General features: G+C 44.4%; 1 protein-coding gene across 3 annotated transcripts in view; it reads left to right on the forward strand.

Annotated features, from left to right (window-relative positions):
- Shtn1 (shootin 1) overlaps positions 1 to 25,242 on the forward strand; it is a 101,730-nt gene that overhangs the window by 62,800 nt on the left and 13,688 nt on the right. For 2 of the 3 annotated variants that reach the window (XR_015046214.1, XM_021151995.2), the window contains exons 12-16: positions 2,990 to 3,072; positions 8,917 to 9,026; positions 13,016 to 13,069; positions 17,848 to 17,968; positions 22,562 to 22,754. Coding sequence is in view for 2 of the 3 variants with exons in the window: in XM_021151995.2 (XP_021007654.1) it covers positions 2,990 to 3,072; positions 8,917 to 9,026; positions 13,016 to 13,069; positions 17,848 to 17,968; positions 22,562 to 22,754 (561 nt within the window). In the remaining variant the exon portion in view is untranslated. Of the gene's footprint in view, positions 1 to 2,989; positions 3,073 to 8,916; positions 9,027 to 13,015; positions 13,070 to 17,847; positions 17,969 to 22,561; positions 22,755 to 23,678; positions 24,558 to 25,242 lie in introns of those variants that run through there. The other variant, XM_085834173.1, reaches the window with a different exon arrangement.

Below are 25,242 nucleotides of genomic sequence, written 5' to 3' on the forward strand. Positions count from 1 at the left end.
GTCCAAAGTCTGAGAACCTATGGTACAGTACTGCTCTGAAGGTTGGCAGACTTGAGATCCAGGAGGCCATGGTGTAGTGATGCAGGTGCAAAAGTGGAAGAAGACAGTGTTCCTATTAGACAGCAGAAGAGATTCTTTCTCATTGGTGACAAGAGCTGCCAATCTTTGTTCAACTCAGGCTTTCAGTGATTGGGTGAGGCCGACATCTGGGAGGACAACGTGGCTCTCTCAGCCTACTAGGATAATTGGGTGTAGGTGGACGAGTGGGTTGTTGGTCCGGTCAGTTCACCTAATGAATGGTTGCCACCTTACGTATTTTCTTTGTAATATACGTTCTCTCTTGATCATTTGTCATTTTTCAATATTGTAGATTCTCCTCTGAGTGCCTCATGTCTCCAGCTTCGGCCTCAACATTCTGCTAACATTTTCTGCATCCACTTAGGTGATGGACAGTAAAGGACATGTGTTCTTATTCCATACTGCAAATAGTCTTATTACATACATGCAAATATATGCAAATAGTCTGAGCAGCACAAACAAATCCCTGTTTGGTCACTTCAGTGTAGAACAACACTCAGTGTACTGAGATATGAGGTTGTTAAAGAGTGTGATATCAAATGAGACTGATATCACTTCTGGCTGGTGAAGACCTTCCAGTCCTGCATGGCATGGGCTCACAAGTGGACACTGAATCATCTTGGGGGAAAAATAAAAACCAGTATTTTATTCCTTCTAGCATCGGAGATTAAAAATATGATATTTTAAAGTCAAAATTCCATACAAACTAGAAAGTCTAATTAAAAATAAAATAGTTCTATTTGGGATCTTAGTGAGACCACAGAAAATAAAAAAGAAGGGGTCTGACGTTCAGTAGTAGGATCAAGACTGCCAAAGAGGGAGCGACTGTAATGCTTTCAGCTGTGCTCTGTGAGGAGATTGCCCACGGTGCCTGGTAAATTTAAGGAAAGGCAACTCAAAAGAATATTAATGAATATAGCCAAATGCAGAAGTAAAAAGTGAAAGGAAAATTTTAAATTGAAAGATTCACTTATTTATCTAATGCATATGAGTACACTGTAGCTGTCCTCAGACATATCAGAAGAAAGCATCGAATCCTATTACAAATGGTTGTGAGCCACCATGGGGTTGCTGGGATTTGAACTCAGTACCTCTGGAAGAGCAGTCAGTGCTCTTAACCTCTGAGCTATCTCTCCAGCCCCCCATTCATCCCTTTCCTACACACTTGTTTTGTGGTCAGCCTCTCAGGTCACCTTCCTTAGAGCTCTATTTGTTAGAATTTACCAAACAGGGTATTAATAACAAAGTTTAAAAAAAAAATAAAACTTTTTTGTAAAGTTTTATTTTATTATTGTGTGTGTGTGTGTGTGTGTGTGTGTGTGTGTGTGTGTGTGTGAGTGTGAGTGTTAGGGCATGCATGTGGAGGTCACAGGAAAACTATTAGAAGTTGGTTCTACCCTCCTGCCTTGGGCTCTGGTATCAAACTCAGGGATTGGGTTAATGAGGCAAATGCTTTTACCCACTGAACCAGCTCACTGTCCCTTTGTAAGCATTTTTGTAAAGAAATGCTATCATATATGCAGAAATGTATATAGTATGGGATGGGAATCCATGTGGTAAACCAAGAAGCCCCCTCCTTTCTTTTTACTTTCTACAGCTGACTTTTTTCTATATCCAGTGTATTTTTTTCCTCAGTCTACTTTATTCTGGAAGGTTCTCTGTGTTATACTGTGTGTGTGTAAAATAGAATACTGTTCATCTTATGCTTGTCTCAAGATGTGCTTACCCAGTGCTGTACTGGCAGAGGCTTTTTCTATTTTCAGGCTAGGGAAACTCTAGTCTGTGTGAAATTTCTTGTACACGTGTCTGGCACACACACTTGTGCCTCTGTGATACAGCTGTCCCTGGGTCATGCCTACATATAGCTTAGCTTTGTGAGATAATGCCCAATAGTTTCCCATAGCGGTGATGATGACTGACATGCCTACCTCAGCTGCAGATCTCTCAACCCCCATTCTCAGTGGTTTCAGACTTGAGTTTTTCTTTTTCTTTTTTTCTTTTTCTTTTTTCGCTGATGTGATAAGCAAATAATATCTGTCTTTAAAACCATGTTCCCTTAATAATTAAGAAAATCAAACACTTTTGTTTGCATGTTGGGAACTTGAACATCATCTTTCATGATTTTTTTTCAACTTTTTTTTTTCCTTATCCATTTTTAAATTGGGCTGTATTCTGTGTTAGTTTTATTCATGGGACTCCTTTATCTATTTGCTAATTTGTCTTTTTACTGTTCATAATGTATTTTAAAGGCACTCAGTCTTTTAAATTTTAATGTCCAGTTTGTCATAATATAGGTTTTATGTGGACTTTTAAATACCCAGGCTGGAGAGACAGCGGTGCAGATCTGCTCTGTCCCCAGGTGCCTGGCTTACACTGTGCAAGCTGGGTAGTCTACACTCCTCTTTTATAAGCAGATGTTTATTGATGGCATACCCTGTTTTGTTGGGGTTGAGTGTAGGGACCCACAGGCTAGGTGAACACCACCGCTGGGCCATATTCCCTGCCCTGCACCGCTATTTTGTTTCAAACCCACACTAAATTTTTGTACTTCCTTGTGTCTGGAAAGCACTTCACAGGGAACCAGTATTTCTTGGATAACTAGTTCTGTTATCCGAAAATTCTTCTTATCCATTTCCTTTTATAAATCTGTGTTCACTGATGTTGGCAGCTAGTCCCTTCCCTCTAGAGATCAGATTAATTTTATACAGGACATGTAAGACATTTTCCTTGCCTGTAAACTGATGAAGACCATGACATTGACCAAAGCAGAAAGCAGCTGGTTAAATGCTAGTTGAGAATTCATGCAAGTATAGGAGAGTTGGTTTTCACCGAGCGTTTAGAACTATCCGTTTTCCATTTGGACAATAAAGCAGCCACTAATTTCTTTGGGATCTCTTTCTTCTTCCCAAAGGTCCCTCATGTCTATGATCCGGAAGCGATCTCACCCCAGTGGCAATAGTGCTAAGAAAGAAAAGGCAATTCAGCCAGAGACAGGTAAGCTTCGTACCTATTCAGTTCCCCTCAAGCGGGTAATAGCGGGAAGCTTGTCAGTAATTGCTGTGTTTGCTGAGCTCTTTGAATAGATTTTTGGACCTTTGAACTTCCAGAAGGATGGGCATTGACCTCTGTCTTAGGGATTTACTGCAGTGAACAGACACCATGACCAAGGAAAGTCCTATAAAGGACAACATTTAATTAGGGCAGGCTTACAGGTTCAGAGTCTGTTATCATCCAGGTGGGAACATTGCAACATCCAGGTAGGCATGGCAGGCAGAGCTGAGAGTTCTACATCTTATCCGAAGGCTGCTAGCAGAATACTGGCTTCCGGGCCAGATTGTATAGCCCACACCCACAGTGACACACCTACTCCAGCAGAGCCACACCCATTCCAACAGGGCCACATATACTCCCTGGGTCGAGCATAGACAAACCAGCACACCTTCCTCCAGCTTACTGTCTAGACTAGATCAAAGAGAGTGTTCTAAGAACGATGCGTTCTCTGGGAATGGTTCTTTGGGGCATGATGGAGAGGGAGTAATCCCATAGAAGATTTGGAGAAAGACTTCTTATCAAGGTCAAGGAGGCCAAGTATCTTATCAGCTGTACACTACCACAGTGTCACAAGCTGAACCGACAAGATGCTGATGTTACATTCTAGTGTAATTAGGCGTGGTGTGAACAAGTGACCATCCACATAGATGTGATAGCATTTAATGCGACGTTTGGGAAATACTGTGGGAAGAAGCGTGTGTCTCTGAGAATCTGTGATGGAGGACTGCTGGCATCATTAGGCAACATTCAAGTTGATTTGGAGCGTCAGAGACACAGCATTTGGGGTGAAAAATACCCAAACAGCATAAAGTTGGAACAGGGGAGAAGCTTCATGCATCATAAAAACCTAAAGACTGTTCTGCTGCCTTGACTCAGGACCCGGGGAAGAGGGCTGAGATGTAGGTGGGAGCCAGGTTCTCAAAGCAGTGGTTGAGATGCTGATGTTTCTCCGCAGAATAGAAGTTTGAAGCAGGAATGCAGTGAGATTCATTCTCTAGAACAGTCACTCTGCCTGAAGTTTGGGGAAACAAAGAATGGGGAAGGGGAGGCTAGGCAAGCAGACAGACAGGTGGGCATGGCAGATAGTCAGACAGGTACACATGGCAGGCAGGGTAGGCACGGCAGGCCAGCAGGGAGGGCAGAGGAATGTCAATGCCTTAGGCCAGAGAACTCAGGCCTGCCTCTGCCTCCCAAGTGCTGGGATTCAAAGTATGCGCCACCACTTTGGCTTAAGTAGCTTTCTTATACAACCCAGGACCACCTGCCCAGAGGATGGTGCCAGCCACAGTGTACTGGGCCCTCCTATATGACTTAATAATCCAGACAACCCGCCACAGGCTAATCTGATCTCCGTCATCAGTTGAGACTCCCTTCTCTGGAGATGCTAGGTTGTGTCAAGTTGGCAGTTAAAGCTAAGTAGGATATCTGCTTTGATATAGCACTTCACGGTCCATTGCTGAAGGACTGATTGGCCCACTCCCAGCTTCTGACTCAGTCTGTCCTCTGAGCAAGGTGTATAAGTGTATGTGTATGTGGCAGTCATGGTGGTGATGTCTGTGCGTGCATGGATGCAGATGTGCAGGCCTATGTATGTACAGAGAGGCCAAAAGAGAACATCAGGTGTCCTACTACGTCACCATCCTTACACTGTTGAGACAGCATCTCTTATTGAAGCTGGAGCTAGGTTGGCAGTCAGCAAACCCCTTTGATCCTCCTTTCTCTGTCCAACACAGTGCTGGGGTCACAGACACCTTCAGCCATACTCAGGTCTTTTTATATGGATTCTAGGGATTTGAACTCAATTCTTCATGCCTTCTTACCTACTGAGCTATCTCTGTAACCCTGTAACTCCCCTTTGGGAGAGGTAATCCTACTGTAGTCAAGAAATTTCCTTACATTCATAATCTGTAAGTCAATTCTAGACTGATTCAAATATAATGTACCCTCTTGGAAGTTTTTAACATCATGATGATATACAGTGGCTTGGTTTTTAAGGTCTTATCAAAAAAATATTAGCAAAACAGGGAAGCAAAAAGAAACTTCATTTCTTCTTGGTAATAACCAGAGATTTTCTTGAGTAACAATGTGGTAATTTCTTCCATGGGGGGGGGGTCTCTGTCTCTCTCTGTGTCTCTCTTTCTCTCTCTCCTCTCTCTTTTCTCTCTCTCTCTCTCTCTCTCTCTCTCTCTCTCTCTCTCTCTCTCTCTCTCTCTCCCTCCCTCCCTCCCTCCCTCCCTCCCTCCTTCTCTCTCTCTCCTTTTAAGATCTAACTTATTTTCCAAGTGGGTCTAAAGATTTAAGCCCCAATTAATTACACATAGTATTCTGATCCAAGACTGACCTTGAAGCCCTAACTCAAAGAACCTTTGGTTTTGTTTTGTTGGGTTTTTTTTCCTTTCCACCCGTGGCAGTTCGGTAACATTAGACTTGTTGTCCTCATTAGCCTCTTTCTCTAATCTCCAGCATCCTGCATATTTCCATTGTCCTCCTGATTACATGCTTTTGTGAGACAATTACCAACTGCGCGATTGCAGAAGGAATTACAAAACATACCACGGGTGCTCCGTAGGTGATTCATGCCGGTTTATTAGAACCGCTTAATAGTTCAGAAGTTCATATAGATTGCTTTTTTGCCATTTCAAAAACAGGTCGGTGAGAGGAAGAAAGCCTGTGCGGCTAGCTTAGCACTGCCCTTGTGTTGCGCCTGAGTAGGGAATCTGATAAGAGTGATTTCTTTTCCTTAAGACCAATTATGCCTTTATATTTGGGGGAAAAAAGGCTGAGAAATTAAAGCCTGGTTTATAATCTGTGCACAATACAGATAGTGGCACTTCTCTGAATTATCACTATGATTCTGGCAAGCAAATATAAGGAGCTACTTTAAATTCCTGCTGGTAGATGCTGTCGCAGATTTGAATGGTGTGGCCCGTAATTCTCCATCTGTCTGCCTTAATTAGTTTCTGTATGGTGTATTTAATTGGGTTGCAGTCAGTCCTTGCAGAGTGCTAATCTGTTTGTAGGCGGTGCTCCCTTCCCCATGCAGCTCTTCCTAGTCTCACTCAAAATGGCAGCCTTTCTGAAAAAGAAAACAAAACCAAGAGGAAAAAAAAAAAGGTGTTTTAAAACTGGTCTCTGAGTTCCCAGGACTGAACCACATCCCATGCCAGGTGCTTATGCATAAGACCTGGCTTTTTTAAAAGTCTCCTTTTGAACAGGGTCAGGAAAGCATGTATATGTACAGATACTTGGATGGCAAGGAAGACAGACAGCGAATGAGTGAGTGAATTTCTTGTTTGCCCCCTTGTAGATATTTGTGAACCATCAGAGTAAGTTTCTACCCCCAAATTCTATTTGAGGGCACATAGTTAATCAACCCAAAGCATAGGACATTTGTTTTTCTTCGTTCCCCCCCCCCCCCAACATTTTTCATTTGTTGGTAAGTTCTAACTTGGGTACTTGTGTTTCCTATGTTGCATTATGTGATGTTTGATACTGATTGTCAATTCCACAAGATCTACAATCACCCAGGAGACAAACCTCTGGGTATTCCCATGAGGAAGTTCCTGGATTAGGTTAATGGAGGTGAGAAGACCCACTCTAAATGTGGGCAACTGTTGCCAGCCCTGGCGCTGGCTAGGCTGAATAAGAAGGCAAGTGCCTCCCTCCCTCCCTCACAGTGATGGATTTACTCTTGTACTGAGCTGAAGAAATTCTGCCTTCCTCAGGTGGCTTTGTTTTTTTCTCTCATTGTTGCAACAATGAGAGAGAGTTACTAAAAAGTAACTAAGACAGCTGTGGAAAGATGACTCTTGGATCTGAATCATGTTCCACATGGAGACATTTTAATTCTTAGTTTTTCAATAGCCTCTGAGGACAGAATTGTCTTTGAAGTCAGATTATACTTACCATTGTAGCAGTGATTCAGCCATTTGGTGCTACAGAGTTGAGGATAATAGAAACTTGTAAACTCTGGAGTTCCCTTAGGGACTCAGAGATGAGATATGGCTACCCAGGTCCACATGAAGTCTTCTCAGGAAAGAAGCCATGAGTTAGACATGAAACAAGCACTGATTACTTTTGGGTATACTGTGGTCCCCTTCATCTAGAAGGCAGCCTTTGTGGGCTTAGCCATCTCTCCCCAAAAGTACAGACATCATATCTGTTTAAAGCCAGAGTTCAGCACTGATCAGGCAAACTGAGAGTCTGCCATCGAGCCTAGGTCTCAGTGGGCACTTAGCTTCCGTGTGTCAGCGGGAGTGAATTCACTAGGAATAGCACAGGTCTAGAAGCACATTAATGGTGATATGTTCCAAAGTGATTCCATACTTTGGCCAAGAAATTCTTTGAGAAAAACCAAATTGATTTTGGTCAACAAGTTTCAGTTTAACTCATTTGTAATCCTCGGCTGTACAGGCAGCAAGCAAGAAAAACCAGACACTCGAGGCTAAGGAGGTAGCTCACTCAAGAATGTTCACTCCACAGGTATAAGGAACTGCATTCAAATCCATTAAAAAATTTGTTTTCATGCCTCTAGCCCCAGAATTTGGGGACAGAGATGGCAGATTCCAAGAGCTACCTTACTGGCTTGGCCTGGTCAAAACAGCAAGCTTCGAATTCAGTGAGAGACCCTGTCTCAAGTCAGTACGGCAGAGAACAATATAAGAAGACACCTGGTATCCTGTTCTGACCTCCACATGTGTGCAGCATACACACACACACACACACACACACACACACACACACACACTAGACAATACAATCAATGATTTTATTTTTTTCTTACGTAGTTTGCTCCGGTGTCACACCCTAACCTCTGAAAGCTAGTTTATAGTCACATTTAATGATTTCATTTAAGTCATCGCTGGACGCATATTTTAAAAATATGGATTGGTTAAATAGACTTGAAAAAAGGTTTGCTTAAATGTTTCCTTTTTATACAATTCCTAAACAAAACATGGTATTAAATACAGGTTTGCCTCCTTGGTGTCCATCTCTTGACTGGACTTCTTTCCCTTAAAGAAGAAATCCCTTTGATCTCTTTTAGATAGGCTTTAGTCCACTTTCTTTGATATACAGGATGTAATAACTTAAAAAAAAAAACTTTGAGGCAAAGATGGATGATTTGGGAAAGGCACAGAGGCTGAAAAGATGTCTCAGTGGGTAAGAACACTTGGCATGAAGACAGAGGTTCAGATCCCCAGCAACCCCTTGCAAACCAGGGCTTGGCTACACAAAGGTGGAGGAGGTGGTGGAGACAGTGCTGGGGCTTGCAGGCCACCAGCCTAGCCCCAAGTTTAATGAGAGACCATGTCTCAAAGGACTAATGTGGAGAGAAATGAAGTATGACACCAGTGTGCTCCGGTGGTCTCTGTACATATCTACAAAGGCATTCAGACAACACACACGGGAGGAGGAGGGAGGAGGAGGGAGGAGGAGGGAGGAGGAGGGAGAAGACCTGGAGGTAGCCATATCTCCAAGTGTGTTCTTGTGTTACCTTTCTCAGAGGTGAGATCTTGTTGCTTTCCATGCTACAAACTTTGATTGTTATAATTCTGAGTGCTCTGATTAGAAATTCTTCTTAATTAAATATATATATATATATATATATATATATATATATATTATTTGGAACATTGCCACAAAGTAGCTGTCACCACAGTGAATTATTGGTGTTCTGCCACAGCGTGAAAAATGACTTCCGTTAGTTCACACAGCACAATGTCACCAGCAAGAGGAATTTGCCGTTTCTTGTGCCTAGAATGATTTCTGTCTGTGTTCTTCACACAGCTGAGGAAGTCACAGACCTGAAGAGGCAAGCAGTGGAAGAGATGATGGACAGAATTAAGAAGGGAGTTCATCTTAGACCCGTTAACCAGACAGCCAGACCCAAGGCAAAGGTATGTATAGCTGTGCACCCTACTCTCAGCTGTGTGTGTGTGTCTGTCTGTCTGTCTGTCTGTCTGTGTGTGCGTGTGCGCGCGCGTGTGTGTGTGTGTGTGTGTGTTTAGTTATGGGTATTTTGCCTGCTTGTGTGTCTGTGTATACTGCATTCATGTCTGCTATCCAAGGAGGCCAGAAGAGGGCATCAGTTTCCTTGGACTTGGAGTTATAGGTGGTTGCCAGCTGCCATGTAGGGGCTGGAAGTCAAACCCTGGTCCTCTGAAAGAGCATCCAGTACTCTTAGCTACCAAGCCTCCCACCCTTTCTTTCCTTCTCATCTTCCTTTTCCTCCTCCTCCCTTTTAAAATAAAAGCTTGGAATCTGATGACAGCTACATCAGGACTGACTGCCAAGGCTTGGAAGGTAATGTGTCCAAGACGTTTTCAGTTCTGTATGAGCCTGTTTTGAGAGGGCTCTGTGACCGCAGGTGAGCCTGAGCTGGTTTGGAAGGTCATACATCATCTCTTCCAGAGGGGCGTTGATGGGAGTCACCATGTCAGACAACTAAAAGTTGCTACTCACTCTCTCTCTCTCTCTCTCTCTCTCTCTCTCTCTCTCTCTCTCTCTCTCTCTCTCTCTGATCCCTTGTTCTCTTGTGGGTTTCTGAGTATCCACTCTGTGTCAAATACTGTTGTGGGCACTGGGGGCTAAGGCAGTAAGGGATACAGACTTACCTCCCTGAGACTTCAGTTTATGTGTAGGGGGGAAAACCACATGGTAATAGTGGAAGAGACCTATCGGTAGAGTAAGCCAGTTTGCCAGAATACCGGCAGTTGCCTCCCAAGTAGCACAGTATGGGGATCCATGCTGGGTGCCCATACAGACCTCCCCCCGCCCCCTTGTGTCTGTCTATCACATTCAAACAGGCCCAATACCAGTTTTTGAGATTTCTCTTGAGAAAAAAAAAAAAGATATCCTTTCTTTCCTTGCTCTAATGAGATGTGGGGCAGCCTTCTTTTCCTTCTTTGTTCACCGTACTCCATGGCTCGCTTCTGTTTTTCTTTCAAGACTGCACCTCTTTTGTGAGTGCGTGAGTGTGAGCAGGAACACGCATCTGAGCCTTTGTGTCTGTGCTGGTTCATGCAGATACATCCATGTCTGTGATGTGCACATTCCTGTGTGTGTGGGAGAGGCTAGGGAAACCTGAGGAGACGCCCCTCAGGATGACTCTTGCCTCTCTCACTGGCCTAGGGACTGCTGACTAGGCCAGGCTGGCTGGCCAGTGAGCCCCAGGGCTGGGATTATAAGTCTATGCCACCACACTAAACTCTTTTCAAATGAGTTCAAACCCAGGTCCACGTGTTGGCAAGACAAGTATTTTACCAGTGAAGCCATCTCCTCAGCCTCAAGGACACTCTCCTCTAACTTTGTGAAGTTCTGTGGAATAACTACTGAATAGAAGTTCTAAGGCACCTCTAAAGTTGCCACTTGGTAACCAGCAGGCAAGACAGACAGGCAAGGTACAGACTGAAAGAAAGAAGAAGGAAGTCTTACCTCACATCTAGGCAGACAGAAATTTCAGCCAACTGTGCCTCTTAGGTATGAGCCAGTGATCTGGAAGCAGGGTTCTAAGTAGGGGAGGAAGAGAGAAGGAAGCTGGGTAGAATAATCCCGTAATAGTTTAGGTGCTACAGCTGGCCAACCCCTACTGTGTGTGACTCGATGAGACTGTTGTAAGGATCAACTGAAATGAAATATGAAAGCTTTTCAAAAATGAAGGGTCTGGATGCCACCTTGCAAAGAAATTATTTTCCTGTCTTTTACGTCACAACCATTATGGAAATAAGTGAGAGCAAACTATTTCTAGAGAAAAATATAGTATCATAATAAAACCAAATTAATTTAGAATAAAAAAAAAGTGTTAAGCTTGCTGTGATGGCTCCTGCCTGCAGTCCCAGCCCCTGGGAGGCCAGGGAAGGAATACCATGAGCTGGAAACCAGCCTGTAAAAGACAATCTCACAAACAAACAACAACAACCCATTAACAGCATCTTCAAGCAAGGGTACCCTGTGTCTGCTTTCAGCCTCAGGACATCCCTTCTACTTTCTTCCCTTGCGGGCCCTTATTTCTTCTGAGCTCAAAATCTGAAAAACACCTCAGCAAGGATCTGTGGACAGCTGGGCTTTTCACTGGCTGCCATCAGACTGTGTTGGTGTAGCATACTGCCATCAGACTGTGTTGGAGTAGCACACTGCCATCAGACTGTGTTGGTGTAGCACACTGCCATCAGACTGTGTTGGTGTAGCACACTGCCATCAGACTGTGTCACTGCAGCACTGAGTGACTAGGCTGATAACCTCTGCTATACATGGTCAGTGTACTCTTGAATCTAAACCTCTTCCCCAGGACCACAAGTCCCAGAATGTCACAGCCCTGATAGTGTGTGATCCAGGCTCCAGAAGGCTTCAGCAGGACCATACAGGTGAATAACAGCTCTTTTGACTGTGCCTTTAGGTTGGGCATTGGTCTAAAAGATGTGGTTGTCATGTCATTTTTCCTAAGAGCTAAGCCTGTATTGTAGATAATTATTTGCTGGCCTATTTTCCAAATCTCTTGATATTCTAGGTAGGTAGAACTGGCCTGGTTAGAATTAGTGTCTTAGCGCTTATGTCTGATACTGAGGAAATTCTCATTTTTCAGAAACCTGGGCTGGGAAGGTTGAAGATCCTATCTTGGCTTTGTCTTTATTCTTGAAAAATGGAAATGGGATCATTTTTAAAAAAACATTAATATATTTGTCTGTGTGTGCATGCATGCATGTGTGGTTGTGAGTGTGTGTGTGGACGGAGTCAGAGGTCAACTTGGGGGACTCAGTTTTTTCCTTTAACAAGATGGGTCCAGAGTTGAACTCAGGTTGTTGGGCTCGAAGGCGCCTGCAGCCAGGGGTACTAACATTCTCTGTTGGTGTCCTTTTCTCCTGATGTGGTCTTACTGGGCTTGAAAGGCCCATCTCCTGTCGGTGGCCAGCCTTTCTGGAACTAAGAGAGCCATAGGAATTCTTTGCCCAGCACCTGTTTTCTTCTCTCACAGTTCTCTAGCCCACCTCCCTTTGCGGGCAGAAGTCTAAGCTAAGTCTAAGAAGAGCTTGCTACTAAAACACCCGATGATTTGAAACCAAATCCTTAAAATCTAGTATTTACTAAACCCTTCTGTAGCTACAATGAGACCCACAAGACGACACACACTGTTTGGAAGAAGGTAGCCTGAGTCCTTTTGCTTTAAATATACCTTCTAAGTTTTTATTCAGTGGCCATCTGGTAGCATTGAAATGACTAATGTTTTCCTCCAAATCTCAGTGAAAAACAAAAACAAAAACAAAAAAACCCAACAACCAAGCTGATTGTGAAGCATAGAGGTCAGGGAGATGGCCTGTGAGTGAGGGTGTTTGCTGTGAAGGCATGAGGACCTGGGCTTGGGTCCCTAGCACCTAGCTGAGCATGGCTACACCACAGCACCTGCACAGGGTGGGAGAGGGAGGGTGGGGGGGGGAGGGTTAAGGTGGTTGAGAGTGAAGCAGATGCAGGAAGATCCGGGGGCTTGCTGACTGTCAGCATCTCCATAGTCAGCAAGCTCCAGGTTTGGTGAGAGACCTGTCTCACAGGAGCCAGGTACAGAACGATGAAGAAGGAGACTTACATCTTCCTCCGTGCCCATGGTGCGTGTCCTTGTGCACACCATGAACATACACATAACCCTCCCACCTCTACAAGGATCACTTAAAAGTTAGCACATAAAAATCCTTGTATGGAGCCCGCAGGACAGCCCAGTCCGTTAAAGAACTTGCCACTGAGCCTAGTGATCCATTCCTGGGACCCCCGTGGCGGGAGAAAAATCTTGCAGGTTGTTCTCTCCCGCCACACATACTTCATTCATAAAAAAATTAAATATTTCAAATTTTAAAATCAAATCACACAGTAATTTTTTCTTTCTCCTTCTGAATTACAGCCAGACTCTCTCAAGGGCTCAGAAAGTGCAGTGGATGAGCTGAAGGGAATCCTGGTAAGTAAGAGCGGCTGCCCGTGTCATGGGGAAGTGGAAGACTGACTTCTCCTCTGACTTTTCATGAGTAGTTGTTTTGGGTGTGTGTTTATCTCCACTGTTAGGCTCATTTCTTTGCACCTTGGCTACCTCCAGCCATTGGTGGCTAGCCTTTCTGGAACTAAGAGAGCCATAGGGATTCTTTGCCCAGCACAGTCAAATGCCTTGTTGTTGACTGTGTTCTACAAGCGTGGCCACACACTCAGCAAGTCGTTGTTTGCTATAAGAGTACCCCAGTCCCACCAGTGTAGCAGGAAGCTCAAGGCTCTGCCCTTGTGAGAGAGGAAAGTGGAATTCCTGATACCTACATGTAAATCTGAGCTTAGAGCCAAATATAATGGTCTAGTGTTGGGGGCTGCCGGTTCCCTTCTGGTTTTCCTCATATGCAGCCCTGGCTGGCTTGGAACTTGAAACGCTCTTCCTGCCTTTGCCTCCTAAGGAATGGGGTTATAAGTATGCACCATTACAGCCATTTTATAGGGTGCTGGGGGTCCGTCCAAAGGCTTCCGAGCCTACTAGGCAAGCACTGGATTAGCCAAGCTGTCTCCAGCTCCATGAAAGTCTTTGTCACTAAGTTCATTCTCTCAAAGTACTTCCTGCCTGCTGAAAACGTGTCCACTGCCCACCTCTAGCCCCGTGTCTCTTTTCCAAGTGAGAGCCGGGGCCAGTAGAATCGCTCCCGAGGAGCCTCTCCAACCGTCTCACAGGAAGGTGCTTCAGACTCAGCTCTCTTTCAGACCCCATTCCAGCCCAACCCTAGTTATTATGCACAGTTAGTCAACAGACATGGGGCGGAGGTGCGGGAGTAATCCCTGCCCTGTTTGTTGTTACTGGGCTAATTAAGCATCACGTGTAGACGTCCACATAATGACGGTAAACAACATTATTTTCATCAAGACTGACTTTAAACAGTAGACTTCACAGAATGGCTTAATTAGTTAGCTTTAGTTTTAAGTGAGTGGGATTAGCCCTGAAGAGTGGTGTATCACTGGCTAACAGTGGTGGTCTACCTACAGAATCAAGGATTAGACGGCCCCTGACAAAGGACTTGGCTCTTAACCATACGGATCCTATGATGGAAGATTTTGTCATCTAGGGCTCTGCCCCTTTGACAGCCCCTTTTGTTGCTTCTTCATTTGAATGCTAATTCCTGTGGTTGAAGAAGTCCCTGGGGGCCTTAGGAGAGGGAAGAGCAGCTCTGGTATCTAAGAGCCAACTAGACTCGGTGTGACTTGTTAAAAATTTGATTTATTAAGAAAATCAGATAATAATTATGCAAAAAATTATATCAACGGCAGATAGTGCTGGATGGTAGCAAGTTTAATGAATATAGCATTATCATGTGTGTGTGCACACGTGCTTGCGTGTATGTATGCATGTGTGCAGTGCACACATGCTAAGCTTGTGCTTGACCACCAGTCTGTAGCCACAGGACAAATCTGCTTTTCAGTATAATATTCACTACAATTTTATATTACTTCATGTAGATAGATTTGTGAAACTATGATTTATGAAAACTCTTTTTGAGTTCTTTCTTAGATCTCTGCCTTTTCTGAGATTCATGTATCAGTAGGAGTAATAATTCCAGTATTAATATTTCTCTGTATTCATTGTGGACCCCCGTGGCCCTATCCCTACTCCTCTTTGCCAAATGACAACTCTCTTCTACCCTGGTAGGAGTTTGTTTGCAGGATGTCCCCAGGGGCTGGGGTCAGGGAGCCACATTCATTCTTACATGGGAGAAAGTGGAACTCCAGTGCAATGTATTTCCAGGGCTCTCAGTCGGGGTCCACACTCTAAAGATTATCAAAGTTAGCTGTGAGGAAATCACGTGACACATCCTGGTAAACAGAACATGTGACAAAGCAGATATTAAGAGTTATGGTGAGCCTCAAGCCTCATGGCAAGGTAGTAATGGAACAGCTGTACCAAGAGGCACAGCAGATAGACAGGTGTTCTGATGTCCTGGAGTACAGAAAACAGAACTTCATGGGGACATTACTGCTAAAAAATGGCTGTAACCCATGGTGTAAACTTTGGGCTTTGGAGTAATGAGAGCCATTAGATACAAATCTCTAGCCAAGGTGAGTTGGAGATTTTTCAAGCCAATTTTTAAAGCATCAGTATTGACACTCATCTTTCCAAACTCGCATCGCTTAATATTTTAAGGCCGAACATTTAGTAGGTACAACATACACCAGGCATTTCTGTGTTCCTATCGAGCTTCTAAGGCTTAGGAAGTGGAGACTCTGGAGGCACGTTGTCATTTAAAAGCTACTTTATGAACAGATAGGAATGAATCTGCTCTGTAGATCATTCAAAGAAGCACCTCACTGTTCCCAACAGGTGCAGCCATGGTGGACTAGTCTTTATCTGACACCTGAAAGTTAGTGTGGTAACATTTGTAACATTTGAAGCACTTGGGAACTAAGAGTGCTGAATGCAATGGTGATTTGAAACAGGATAACTATTCAGGGTTTTCATCTACATCTAAAACCCAGGTGTATCTCTGCCTTACTGTGGAACTGGACAGCGGTCCTGAGCCTCACTGAGTTCCATCTCCTTGTGAAGTGAAGTAGTTGTGTGTACCACATGCACCACATGGCTTCTGAGCCATCTTCCAACTCGTGCATTTTGTGAATCCAATAGAGAAGTAAGGGTCTCAGGAATAGATTATTCTATTAACACAGAATTAGTAAATGATCCGATTAAAGTAGAATAATCTTACTTAGCCAAGTTCGTCCTCATTTCATCTGAGGGTCCCGCAGAATGCTCCTGTCCTCCAGTTGCCGACACCTCTAAACTTTACTCAAGGTTAGCGGCATCAACCCCATCAGGGGGTGACCGAACAAAAATGGGCATGGAGGGTGGGGGACTCACAGATTAGATCTTGGAAAATAGATTCTTCGGCATCCCAGCAAGGATTTGGGGGCAAATAACGTTTATCCAAAGACAGAGCTGAAAGGCCATGCAAAAGATGAATTTAACAACGGTAGAGAGCATGTCATTTCCTTTCCAGCAGCCGTTTCCATTGGGGGAAATCATACGGTGACCTTGAGAGTCAAACAATGTGACTGCTCTGTAAGTTATTTTCACGGTGAGAACCGTACGGTTTTTAAATAGCTGCTCACAGGCGTTTCAAATGGTAAGTTTCCTAGAAGCTTAAATAGAAATGACGCGAGGATACTTGTTCTTTACATTCTTTTCAAGTGTGTGGAAAGTGGCCATTCATTCTCTTTAATTTCCAGGAACAATCATGCCTTACTGGGTTTTTTCATCAACAAGTAGATAGAGACCTACAACCCAGTGAACCAAGTCATCTCACTTCTAAACTTAAATAAGCTGTTAAATCACACATGTCACGTTCCTTCTGGATACTTTACCGATCTCTGCAACAAATGAAAAGCAAAATGTCTCGTTTCCAGGGGGAAAAGTGTCGCAGGCTTCTTCGAGTATGTCAGTTGATCAGGCAGCTGGCAGCAACGTTGGTCAGAGCCCCTCCCCCTTCTCTATCTTTAAGCAGGTGTGGTCTCTGCCTAAAGATAATGAGGACATTGTCACAACTTTTCCTGTGTAAGATTTGTAATCTTCTGATTTTCAAAAGGAACTTTTTGGGTTTTTTTTTTTTTTTTTTTTCTTGCTGTCTTATGGTCTAGGGGATTACCATTTCTAAACAATAGGGCCCTGAGTATCCTTCCAGGAGCTGGCAGCTAGGAAGGAATAGGGGTAAAAGCCCTTAGCAAGTTTGGCTACAAACCTTGCTGAACAAAAGCTGCTTCCAGATCCAGGAAGTTGCCGTTTGTCTCCGCTGACTAGGTCTTGGGTCTCCTGATTGCCCTGTCCCCTCACTAATAGTGCATCTGAGGAGGAGCTCTTCAGAGAGCAGTAGGCTCTGGTCATGAAAGTTACTGGGAAGCTACATGTTCATCTTTAAGCAAGGAGGACATCACTGCTCTATTCAGATGCTCCTGTGGTAGAGGAGATAGGAAGTTACTCTCTCCCAGTCATAGACTTCAAGGGGCCTGGATGAGAAACCATGGCATTGGTCTTTGCCTTAGGAGCCATGGCCAGTTTCAGGAGCCTCACTTAATGGCCTCTTGTTGCATACAGTGTCTTCTGGGCACTGAAAAGGTATGCATCCATGTTCTCGTCTGTCAGCACGATGGAAGTCAGTCTATCCCTGTAGGACCATTGTGTTCCTGTCCCATACTAATGCCAACGTAGCTCAGCCTGCTCCTTCTTCAGGTAGATAGACCACTGGGGACCCTTATGTTGCTTCTCAGCAGTAACATTGCCCCCTGGTATGCAGCCAGGGTCATTCACTCAGTAACGAGACCACACAGTTTCTTTAGCACCTGCGGACTTGTGATCTATAGTCTGTGCTGCTGTACGAAGAGGCTCTTCAAAGGTGAGTGGAACATACCCATTCCGTCCTTCACGGGTAGATATCAACATCTACATCACCAGTGGGCACCCGGTAGTCAGCTCTCTGAGAGCTATGCTTGTATGACTTGCTCTTCTGAGACGAAGCTCCCGTCTCCACCGTCAGCAGCGTCTTCTTGTAAGTTCTAGGACTTTGTGTCAGTGAGGGTGTGTGTGCCAGATTGAGAAACTCACACATATACATCTGTATGTAACTTGTTTGGTTTCTTCATTACGTTTTGATTTTCACAATGTTTTATTGGTTTGCCTCTTCTGTTCTTTTGCGTATTATATTAACCTTTTTGTTTTTGTTTTAGGGGACACTTAACAAATCCACTAGTTCGAGAAGCTTAAAATCCCTTGGCCCTGAGAACAGTGAAACTGAGTTAGAGAGGATTTTACGTCGCAGAAAGCTGACAGCAGAAGCAGATAGCAGTAGTAAGCCTCTCCAAGCCCTCCGCTCTCCTTCTCTCCTTCCTCTGAGCACCTTTCACATGAAATCATCTTTCAAAAATTAGTCTTAAATGTTTAGCTTTTTTAAAAAATGTGAGTGAGAAGTCCTGGCTGCATAGAGAGTGTCTGTGGTGCCTCAGGAGATGCTTGCATAGTCACCGTAGTCACTGGCATCTTTATATGTAGGTAACCAAGCATGTGTGGATTGGCCCTGTTCAGCGGGAGGTACCCTAGGACAAAGGCCCATGTGAAGACATCCGGGTGGGTTTTCTCATACACACATACAAAGTACCCTGATAATATTCACCCCAATTACCCAATCTTCTCCCCTCCCCCTCACTGGTCTTCCTTTTTCCAGCTAGTCACCTTTCTAAGTTCATGAAGTTTTTGTTTGTTTTTGTAGTTTGGATATATGTGTATACACACACACACACAAATACACACACGTTTTGTTTTTATATGCACAGGAGCATCGTGAGGACTAGTTACAGGAACACAAGCAGTTTACCAGGGCTGTACCACCCAAGGAAATGTCTCCCCCCTTCCCTGCTGCCTTTAGCTGACAATAGCTCCTTAGGGAAGGATAGACCTCCAGCCCTTCTATCATCAGGATGGATTTTGTCATTACAGCGTCAGATGGAGGTTTGGGTGTTCAAGACCCAGCCTGTCTTGTTCACTGCTTGCCCTTAGGCTAGTTACTCAGTTTTTCTGTGCCTCTGTTTCTTTGTGCCCTCTCAAATGAGGACAGGCATATGCTCCCAAATTATTCTCAAGGGGAAGTAAGGCAGTCCATGAAAAGTGTCCTGCCCCCCACGCGGCCCCGCATGGTTTGCAGTTTGGGCGGGAATTAACACATCAGTTACAAATACAGAGAAATCACCTTTACTCTTCATACCCAGTCTCTTCACGCATCTGCCGGCGACTCCAGCTCTGCCACCAAGTGTGAGCTCGCCAATGCCATTGGGTGCTGGAGCCGCATCATAGTCTGTGGATTGCGCCACAGATCAGTTCCAGACTTTGGGTGGATACAGTTGTCTGTGTGAGTTTGGTCATGGCAATTTATGAAGGTTGCCCCTTCATTAGGGAAGCTGGCTCAGAGAAATTATTGTGAGGGAGGACTATTTATCAGCAACCAGAGATAATGGGCTGAAGTTTGTAAGACTCGCCTTGGTGTGAGACAGACCATTGGAGTGATCTGTGGAGTCATGTTGAACCAGCTTTAAGTTGCTAAAACTTTGTTTTAGACAAGGTCTTGCTATGAAGCACAGGCTGGCCTTGAACTCATGCAACCTTCCTGCATCAGCTTCCCCAGGGCTCACAGTCTTGGCAGTCACCCAACTGACTGAACTTGCTAGACCATCCACGATGGAATTGTGAAGGTCAAGCTCTGCTTTACATGAGGATTCACTTAACTGAGTGATTCCTCAGATCAAACTTGGCCAGAGAAGCAGCTGTGCTCTTATGACAGACATATGAGCGCTCTGAGGAGATGGTTAATCACTCCCTGAGTTCAGTCCTCAGAAACCACGTTTTGAAATCCATGACTTGGAACCCAGTGATGGGGAGGTGGAGAAAGGGGGCCTCCACTCTGGAGACAAGGGATGCCACACTAGACAGCCAGGTGAGCTTTCAGAGTGAGCTCCAGGACAATAAGGGACCCTACCTCAAAACAAGAGGCACCACCCTGACATAAACATGGTCAGTTCTTAGTTTAGTCTGCAGATCCTACGACAAAATCTCACACAAGGACTCTTCCCACCCTGCAGACAACCTGACAGGAACCTTAAAGAGGTATTCGGAGACATTTTTATTGTATTAACACCACTCAGCCACCTTCCTCATCCATTTTCACTTGGTGCCTGTGCCAGCCTTCCCAGAATCCACCTGAAGGTGCGCCTGTGAGCCCCTCTGCTTCAGGCTTCACTCGAGTTTTACTATGGAGAAGTACATTGTGTGCTTTGCCACTCTCCTTCTCATTCCTCCAAAAAAAAAAAACATTCTCCACTCATGGATTTAGTCAGACACACACATGCGGCCATGGCTCTCGAGCTCTGAGAAGGCACTTTGGTTTCGGTCAATGTGAAAACAAGATTACGAGGGAGGAACACATTTTAGAGACACAATAAGAATCTTCCGTTTGATTTAGTTTTCACCAGTGAGTTCAGTGTCCCATTCAAGGGAAGTTGGAATAAAACATAAAAATCCAGTACACGTCAGTAGGTAGCTCAGTTGGTAGAGTGCCTAGAGTGCATAAAGCCCTAGGTTTGATCCTGGGAACCACATAAACAGCATGGTGGCATGCACTCATAATCCCTCTTGGGAGGCAGAGACAGGAGGGTTAGGAATTCATGGTCATCCTCAACTACATAGTGAGTTAGAGGCCAGCCTGGGCTAAGTTCAGTTCTTCTTTAATTTCTTTTTTGGTAGATCCATTAGTACATGAACCAAGAAGTATGATCGGCCATTGCTAAAGTACTCTGTACTCTGAGGGTGAATCACAATCTAGCAGACCTATTCATGGGCTCATGGCCTCGTGGCATGTGACCTGTGACATTCGCGGGCTTATGGCCATTAGTCTTGTACACTAAGACTTATGGGGAATAAGGGAGGGAACAGGCTTTGTAGACCCGGCCACAGGCTCATGCACTTTGGATGCACTGTCTTGCTCAGTTTTCCTTCTGGATCTGGCTGCTGCTCCCCAGTCTCTACCCAGTCTGGTGGCCTGCCGAACTGACATGTCAGGGATGAGCAAGAGGCCCTTAGGAAACATAGGATGCAGCAATCACCACCGAAAACGTTCTGCCTGCTTCATTTCTTTTTGTACGTAAGGAAAACACGAACCCTGGCTGAGCTCTCTGCCCCCCTTCCTGAGTGGCTTCAGCTGTAGAAACGGGCAGCAGGCATCGGTGTATTCAAAAAGAGATCTTCCCACAAGGACAGACATGCTTAAGGCTGTGTAGTGTTGCTGTCAAGTTACCAAGGACAAAGCAGAGCAGAGATGATGGACTCAACTTCATATCCCCTGTTTTCCAGGAGCTTCTTGGCTTGATCTTTTCGCCCTTCTTGCTGCCTTCCATTATTCCCAGGTGACATAAGGCTTAGTGAAGCTGGAAGGAAGAGGCCTTTCTGAGCAGAGCACTCAGGCACCACACCAGCCTCTCTGTGCAGCTGGTACAGATGAAGAAGTCAAGTCAGACCAGTCACCAGACCTGAGGGGGGTCTGTGCCACAGAGTCAGGCTGAGGGAAGAGTCCAATAGAACTGAGCAAATTTTCAGTCTCTCTGAGATAGGTATTCCAGCCATATTCATAGCCACAGAAAAGACTTTACCTCCCGAGCTGTTAGTATTAGGAATCTGCGAGCATTTTGGATTGTATAATAACAATTTGGGAAATGGTTCTCTTTCTCTCTTTCTCTCTTTCTCTCTTCCTCTCTTCCTCTCTTCCTCCCTTTTTTCCTTCCTCCCTTTTTTCCTCCCTCCCTCCCTTCCTTCCTTCCTTTCTTCCTTCTCTCTTTCTCTTTCTTTCTTTGCCCTTGATATGTAGTCAAGAGTAACCTTGATCTTTTGATCTTCCTGCCTCCTCCACCTTCCAAGTGCTAGGGCTATAGGTGACACCACCATGCCCAGTTTGTGCAGTGCCGTAGACAGAAGCCAGGGCTTCATGCCTGCCATGCAAGCGCTTCCCCACCGGAGCCACACCCTGAACTTCGGGACATCTTCGATCTCCCAGCTCTCTTCTCAGTGATGTCCTTCAAGGTTGTGTTCTAACTTCACTTTGACATCATTTAATTTGCACATTTGTGAACTGCTTGGTCTCTCAGTTAAAAAGAGTTCCTTCTGAAGTTTTAAGATGGATATCCTTTGAGGCATGCTACCTAGTGAAAGCTGAGGGTGAAGCTTAGCTTTAGCCTGGGAGTTCTAGAATGCTGTGCCCATAATTTCAGTAGCAAGCCTTACTGTAGTCATTTAAATCCTGTCCCAAAGAACAGCAGAGACCAGAAGGTAAACAGCCCAAACTCTTTGCCACTTAATTTTTATAATCTTGTGTCTATATTTTTTAAGAGGCAATAAATCCACTTACCACTCATTCACATTAAAATGAAAATGTTCATAAAAGCTGTTTAATGCTCAAGAAGTCTTCATGAGCCTTTTAGAAAGAACCTTTTGACATCGGTCCATTTTCTGTTTAAAATGCAGAGCTGAGTTTTCAGAAGAATTAACTCTTGAGAGGCAAAATGGTTCAAGCAGGGCAGTCAGAAAGCCATATTTGGAGGAAGAAAAAAGTTTCCACCATTGCAGTGTTGCTGAAGACCGGTCAGTGAAGGAGTGTGGCTAGAAATTTTGTGACCTCTTAAAGGTTTGCACACAATGTCCCAGCATGGTCCAGGTGCCCTAAAAAGTAGAGTTACCCCCAAAGCAAAGCAGATTTCTAGTAGAGATTTTTTTCTTTTAGCAAGTGCTTACACTTCTTAACCAGCTTGGCCTTTTTGCTTCCTCTGGGCTTTTCAGCTAATCTTTCAGACCCTTGATAAGCATCACACAGAATTATTAAACTTGAGGTATGTGTTTGGTTTTAAGGTCCTACCGGGATATTAGCCACCTCAGAGTCCAAGTCCATGCCAGTGTTGGGTTCTGTATCCAGTGTAACAAAATCAGCCTTGAACAAGAAAACTCTGGAGGCAGAATTCAACAACCCGTGTCCCCTAACACCTGAGCCAGGTGAAGGGCCCCGTAAATTGGAAGGATGCACGAATCCCAAGGTTACCTTTCAGTAAGTAACAATGTTCTTCATTAAGTAGAATGTAGACGAATCTATAATGACTGTCATGCCTTTCTTTGACTGTTGCTCTTCAGAAAGACTTCCATTCCACCTGCCAATTCCCCTTCTCCCTCCTTTGAGCCAGCTTCTGCTTCTAGGCTCCCAGCTTGGTGATTCCTTCAGCTCCATAGTAAATGCCACATGTCCTGAACTGGTCTAGCCATTGGGTTCGCCTCCTACACAAAGACTTGACCTGGATGTTCTGGGTACATCTTTCCCACAACAGCTCCCTAGCCCTGGAGAAGCCACGACATCTTTCAGACTCCTTTTGGAGCCTGCATTTGTCCAGTCTCATTTTCTGGTCCTTGAAAGATGTTCCTTCATCCTGTTCTTTCCAGAGACTGACTGTGTGCCACATAGAGGGTTATCTATAGAGACCAATTTCCAAGTGCCACTTTGTCAGGTGTAATCCTGCTATTGAACGTGTTGCAGACCAGTACGGAAGAGGATCAATTTGTTTTATAACAATGGCAAGCTCCATTTGAAATTGGTCTACACTCGGGCTCTAATTCTCTTGCCAGGATGTCAACTAGACTGTCACTTAATGAAAAGGAAGAGGTGAGGCCAATCAGATCAGCTGAATCTTGTAATCACAGTTAATTAAACCTCTGATTTCCTGTTCTGTCAGAGAAAGAGTCTCCCCCCCCCCCTTTTGTAGTTTCACTGTCTTGGCTTAAAAGGTGAAACCTGGACAAATGAAGTCGAAATTCAATTTGAGTCTATTTTTGCCGACTGGTATTTTCTTCCTCCCATGGGGCTATTGAGATCCCATCTCCTTTGGAATGAATGGCTGTCTTTGCTGATTTACATATTATCTAATTTCACTGTGGGTTTTAAAGCACATATTCTCACAGCTCTGTTTCCTTTCTTGGCCAGGAGCTGTTTGCATCTCCCAGAAAGATGATCCATATTCATTCTTTGCCTTTGCTATTAAATTTGTTGAACACTAATTCGACATCAGCAATCTGGCAGCATTTGAACCAATATCCAGCACAAAAGCAATTTGGCAGAGACAAGTTAGTTTCTGAGAAATGCCTCAGTACGTGCGTATAGATTTTCGCCCCCCCCTTCACCGTTTTTCCACAGATAATCTTAATCAGAAAATACTGCTGCTCCTTCCCCCTTTGTCTGCCTTTTATTCTCCAAAAGTAAGTGGAAATTACATTTCCAAGAAAGGAAATGAAATAATTGCAGGCCCAAGGTCTGCAAGATGTGTGTTGAATTGACGGTGAAAAGGATCTGTATGCTGACAGAGAGAGTTGTTAGATGCCAAAAAGGCCGGTGCGGAACTCAATTTACGTCCCATCTTGTTCGTTCAATGACTGCTTAAGAGACACACTGCAACTTAATTTATCTACTTAAAGCACTAATCTAAGTACTGCGTGCAGCTGTATTAACTTTTAAACTTTGTAACCCAATGCTCATGTCTTCCGTTATCCCATTGTTTGGCTGAGATATCTACTGCCACGTGTTTTCACACTAACAGACGTTTAGAAATAAGAAAAAAAAAAAAAAAGCCTGTACACACAGTTGGACCTATGCCTCTCCGAATATATTTAGCAGATGTGCAGCTTGGTTTTTGTGTGAGTCCCGAACAACTGGAGCAGGGGCTAACTGGAGCAGGGGCTATCCCTAAAGCTGTTGCCTATCTGTGGGATATGTTCTTCTAGCTGCCTTGTCTGGCCTCAGAGCGAGAGGATGGACCTAGCCCCACAGAGACTTGATGTGGATACCCAGAGGACCCCCACCCACTCAGAGGAGAAGGGGAGGGGGAAGGGGGAAGGATTGTGAGAGAGGATGACCTGGAGGGGGGCAATGAATGGGATGTAAAGTGAATACATTAAAATAAATAAATAAATCCAAAAGAAAAAGAAAAACATCCCTTGCTTCAGTACAGCTAGACAAAATGAATCTGAGAACCTGAGAACTCTGTGTATATCCAAGCTAATTTTTCACTTCCCTTCATTTACATTTAAACTTAGCTTTGGGATAACTGACAGATTTAGCTGTGGGTTCTATAAGTGAAAATCCATGTTCTCAGTCAGGAACCCAGACACTTCTAGGAACCAGAGGGGTTATTTTTAAGGACTATTTGGGGCTGGCTTTAACTACTAGATTCATTCAATGAGACTGACCACCAAGGTGGGTATAACCACCTTGCCCTATCTCATAGACCTGGGCAAATGGAACACTTAGGAATGAGGTTGTGCTAGAAGGAGAGGAGAGGAGACAGAGAAAAAAAGAGAGAGAGAGCAATAGAGAAAGAGAGAGAGAGCTACAGAGAGAAAACAAGAGAGAGAGCTGGAGAGTGCAATAGAGAAAAAGAAAGAGCTACAGAAAGAAAGCAAGAGAGAAAGAGAACTAGAGAGAGAGCAATAGAGAAAGAGAGAGCATGAGAGAGAGAGAGAGAGAGAGAGCAAGCAAGGAGAGCGCATATCAC

The sequence above is a fragment of the Mus caroli genome, unplaced genomic scaffold (assembly GCF_978045245.1).
Source record: "Mus caroli unplaced genomic scaffold, Mus_caroli_1 scaffold_20, whole genome shotgun sequence".
Taxonomy (NCBI): Eukaryota; Metazoa; Chordata; class Mammalia; order Rodentia; family Muridae; genus Mus; species Mus caroli.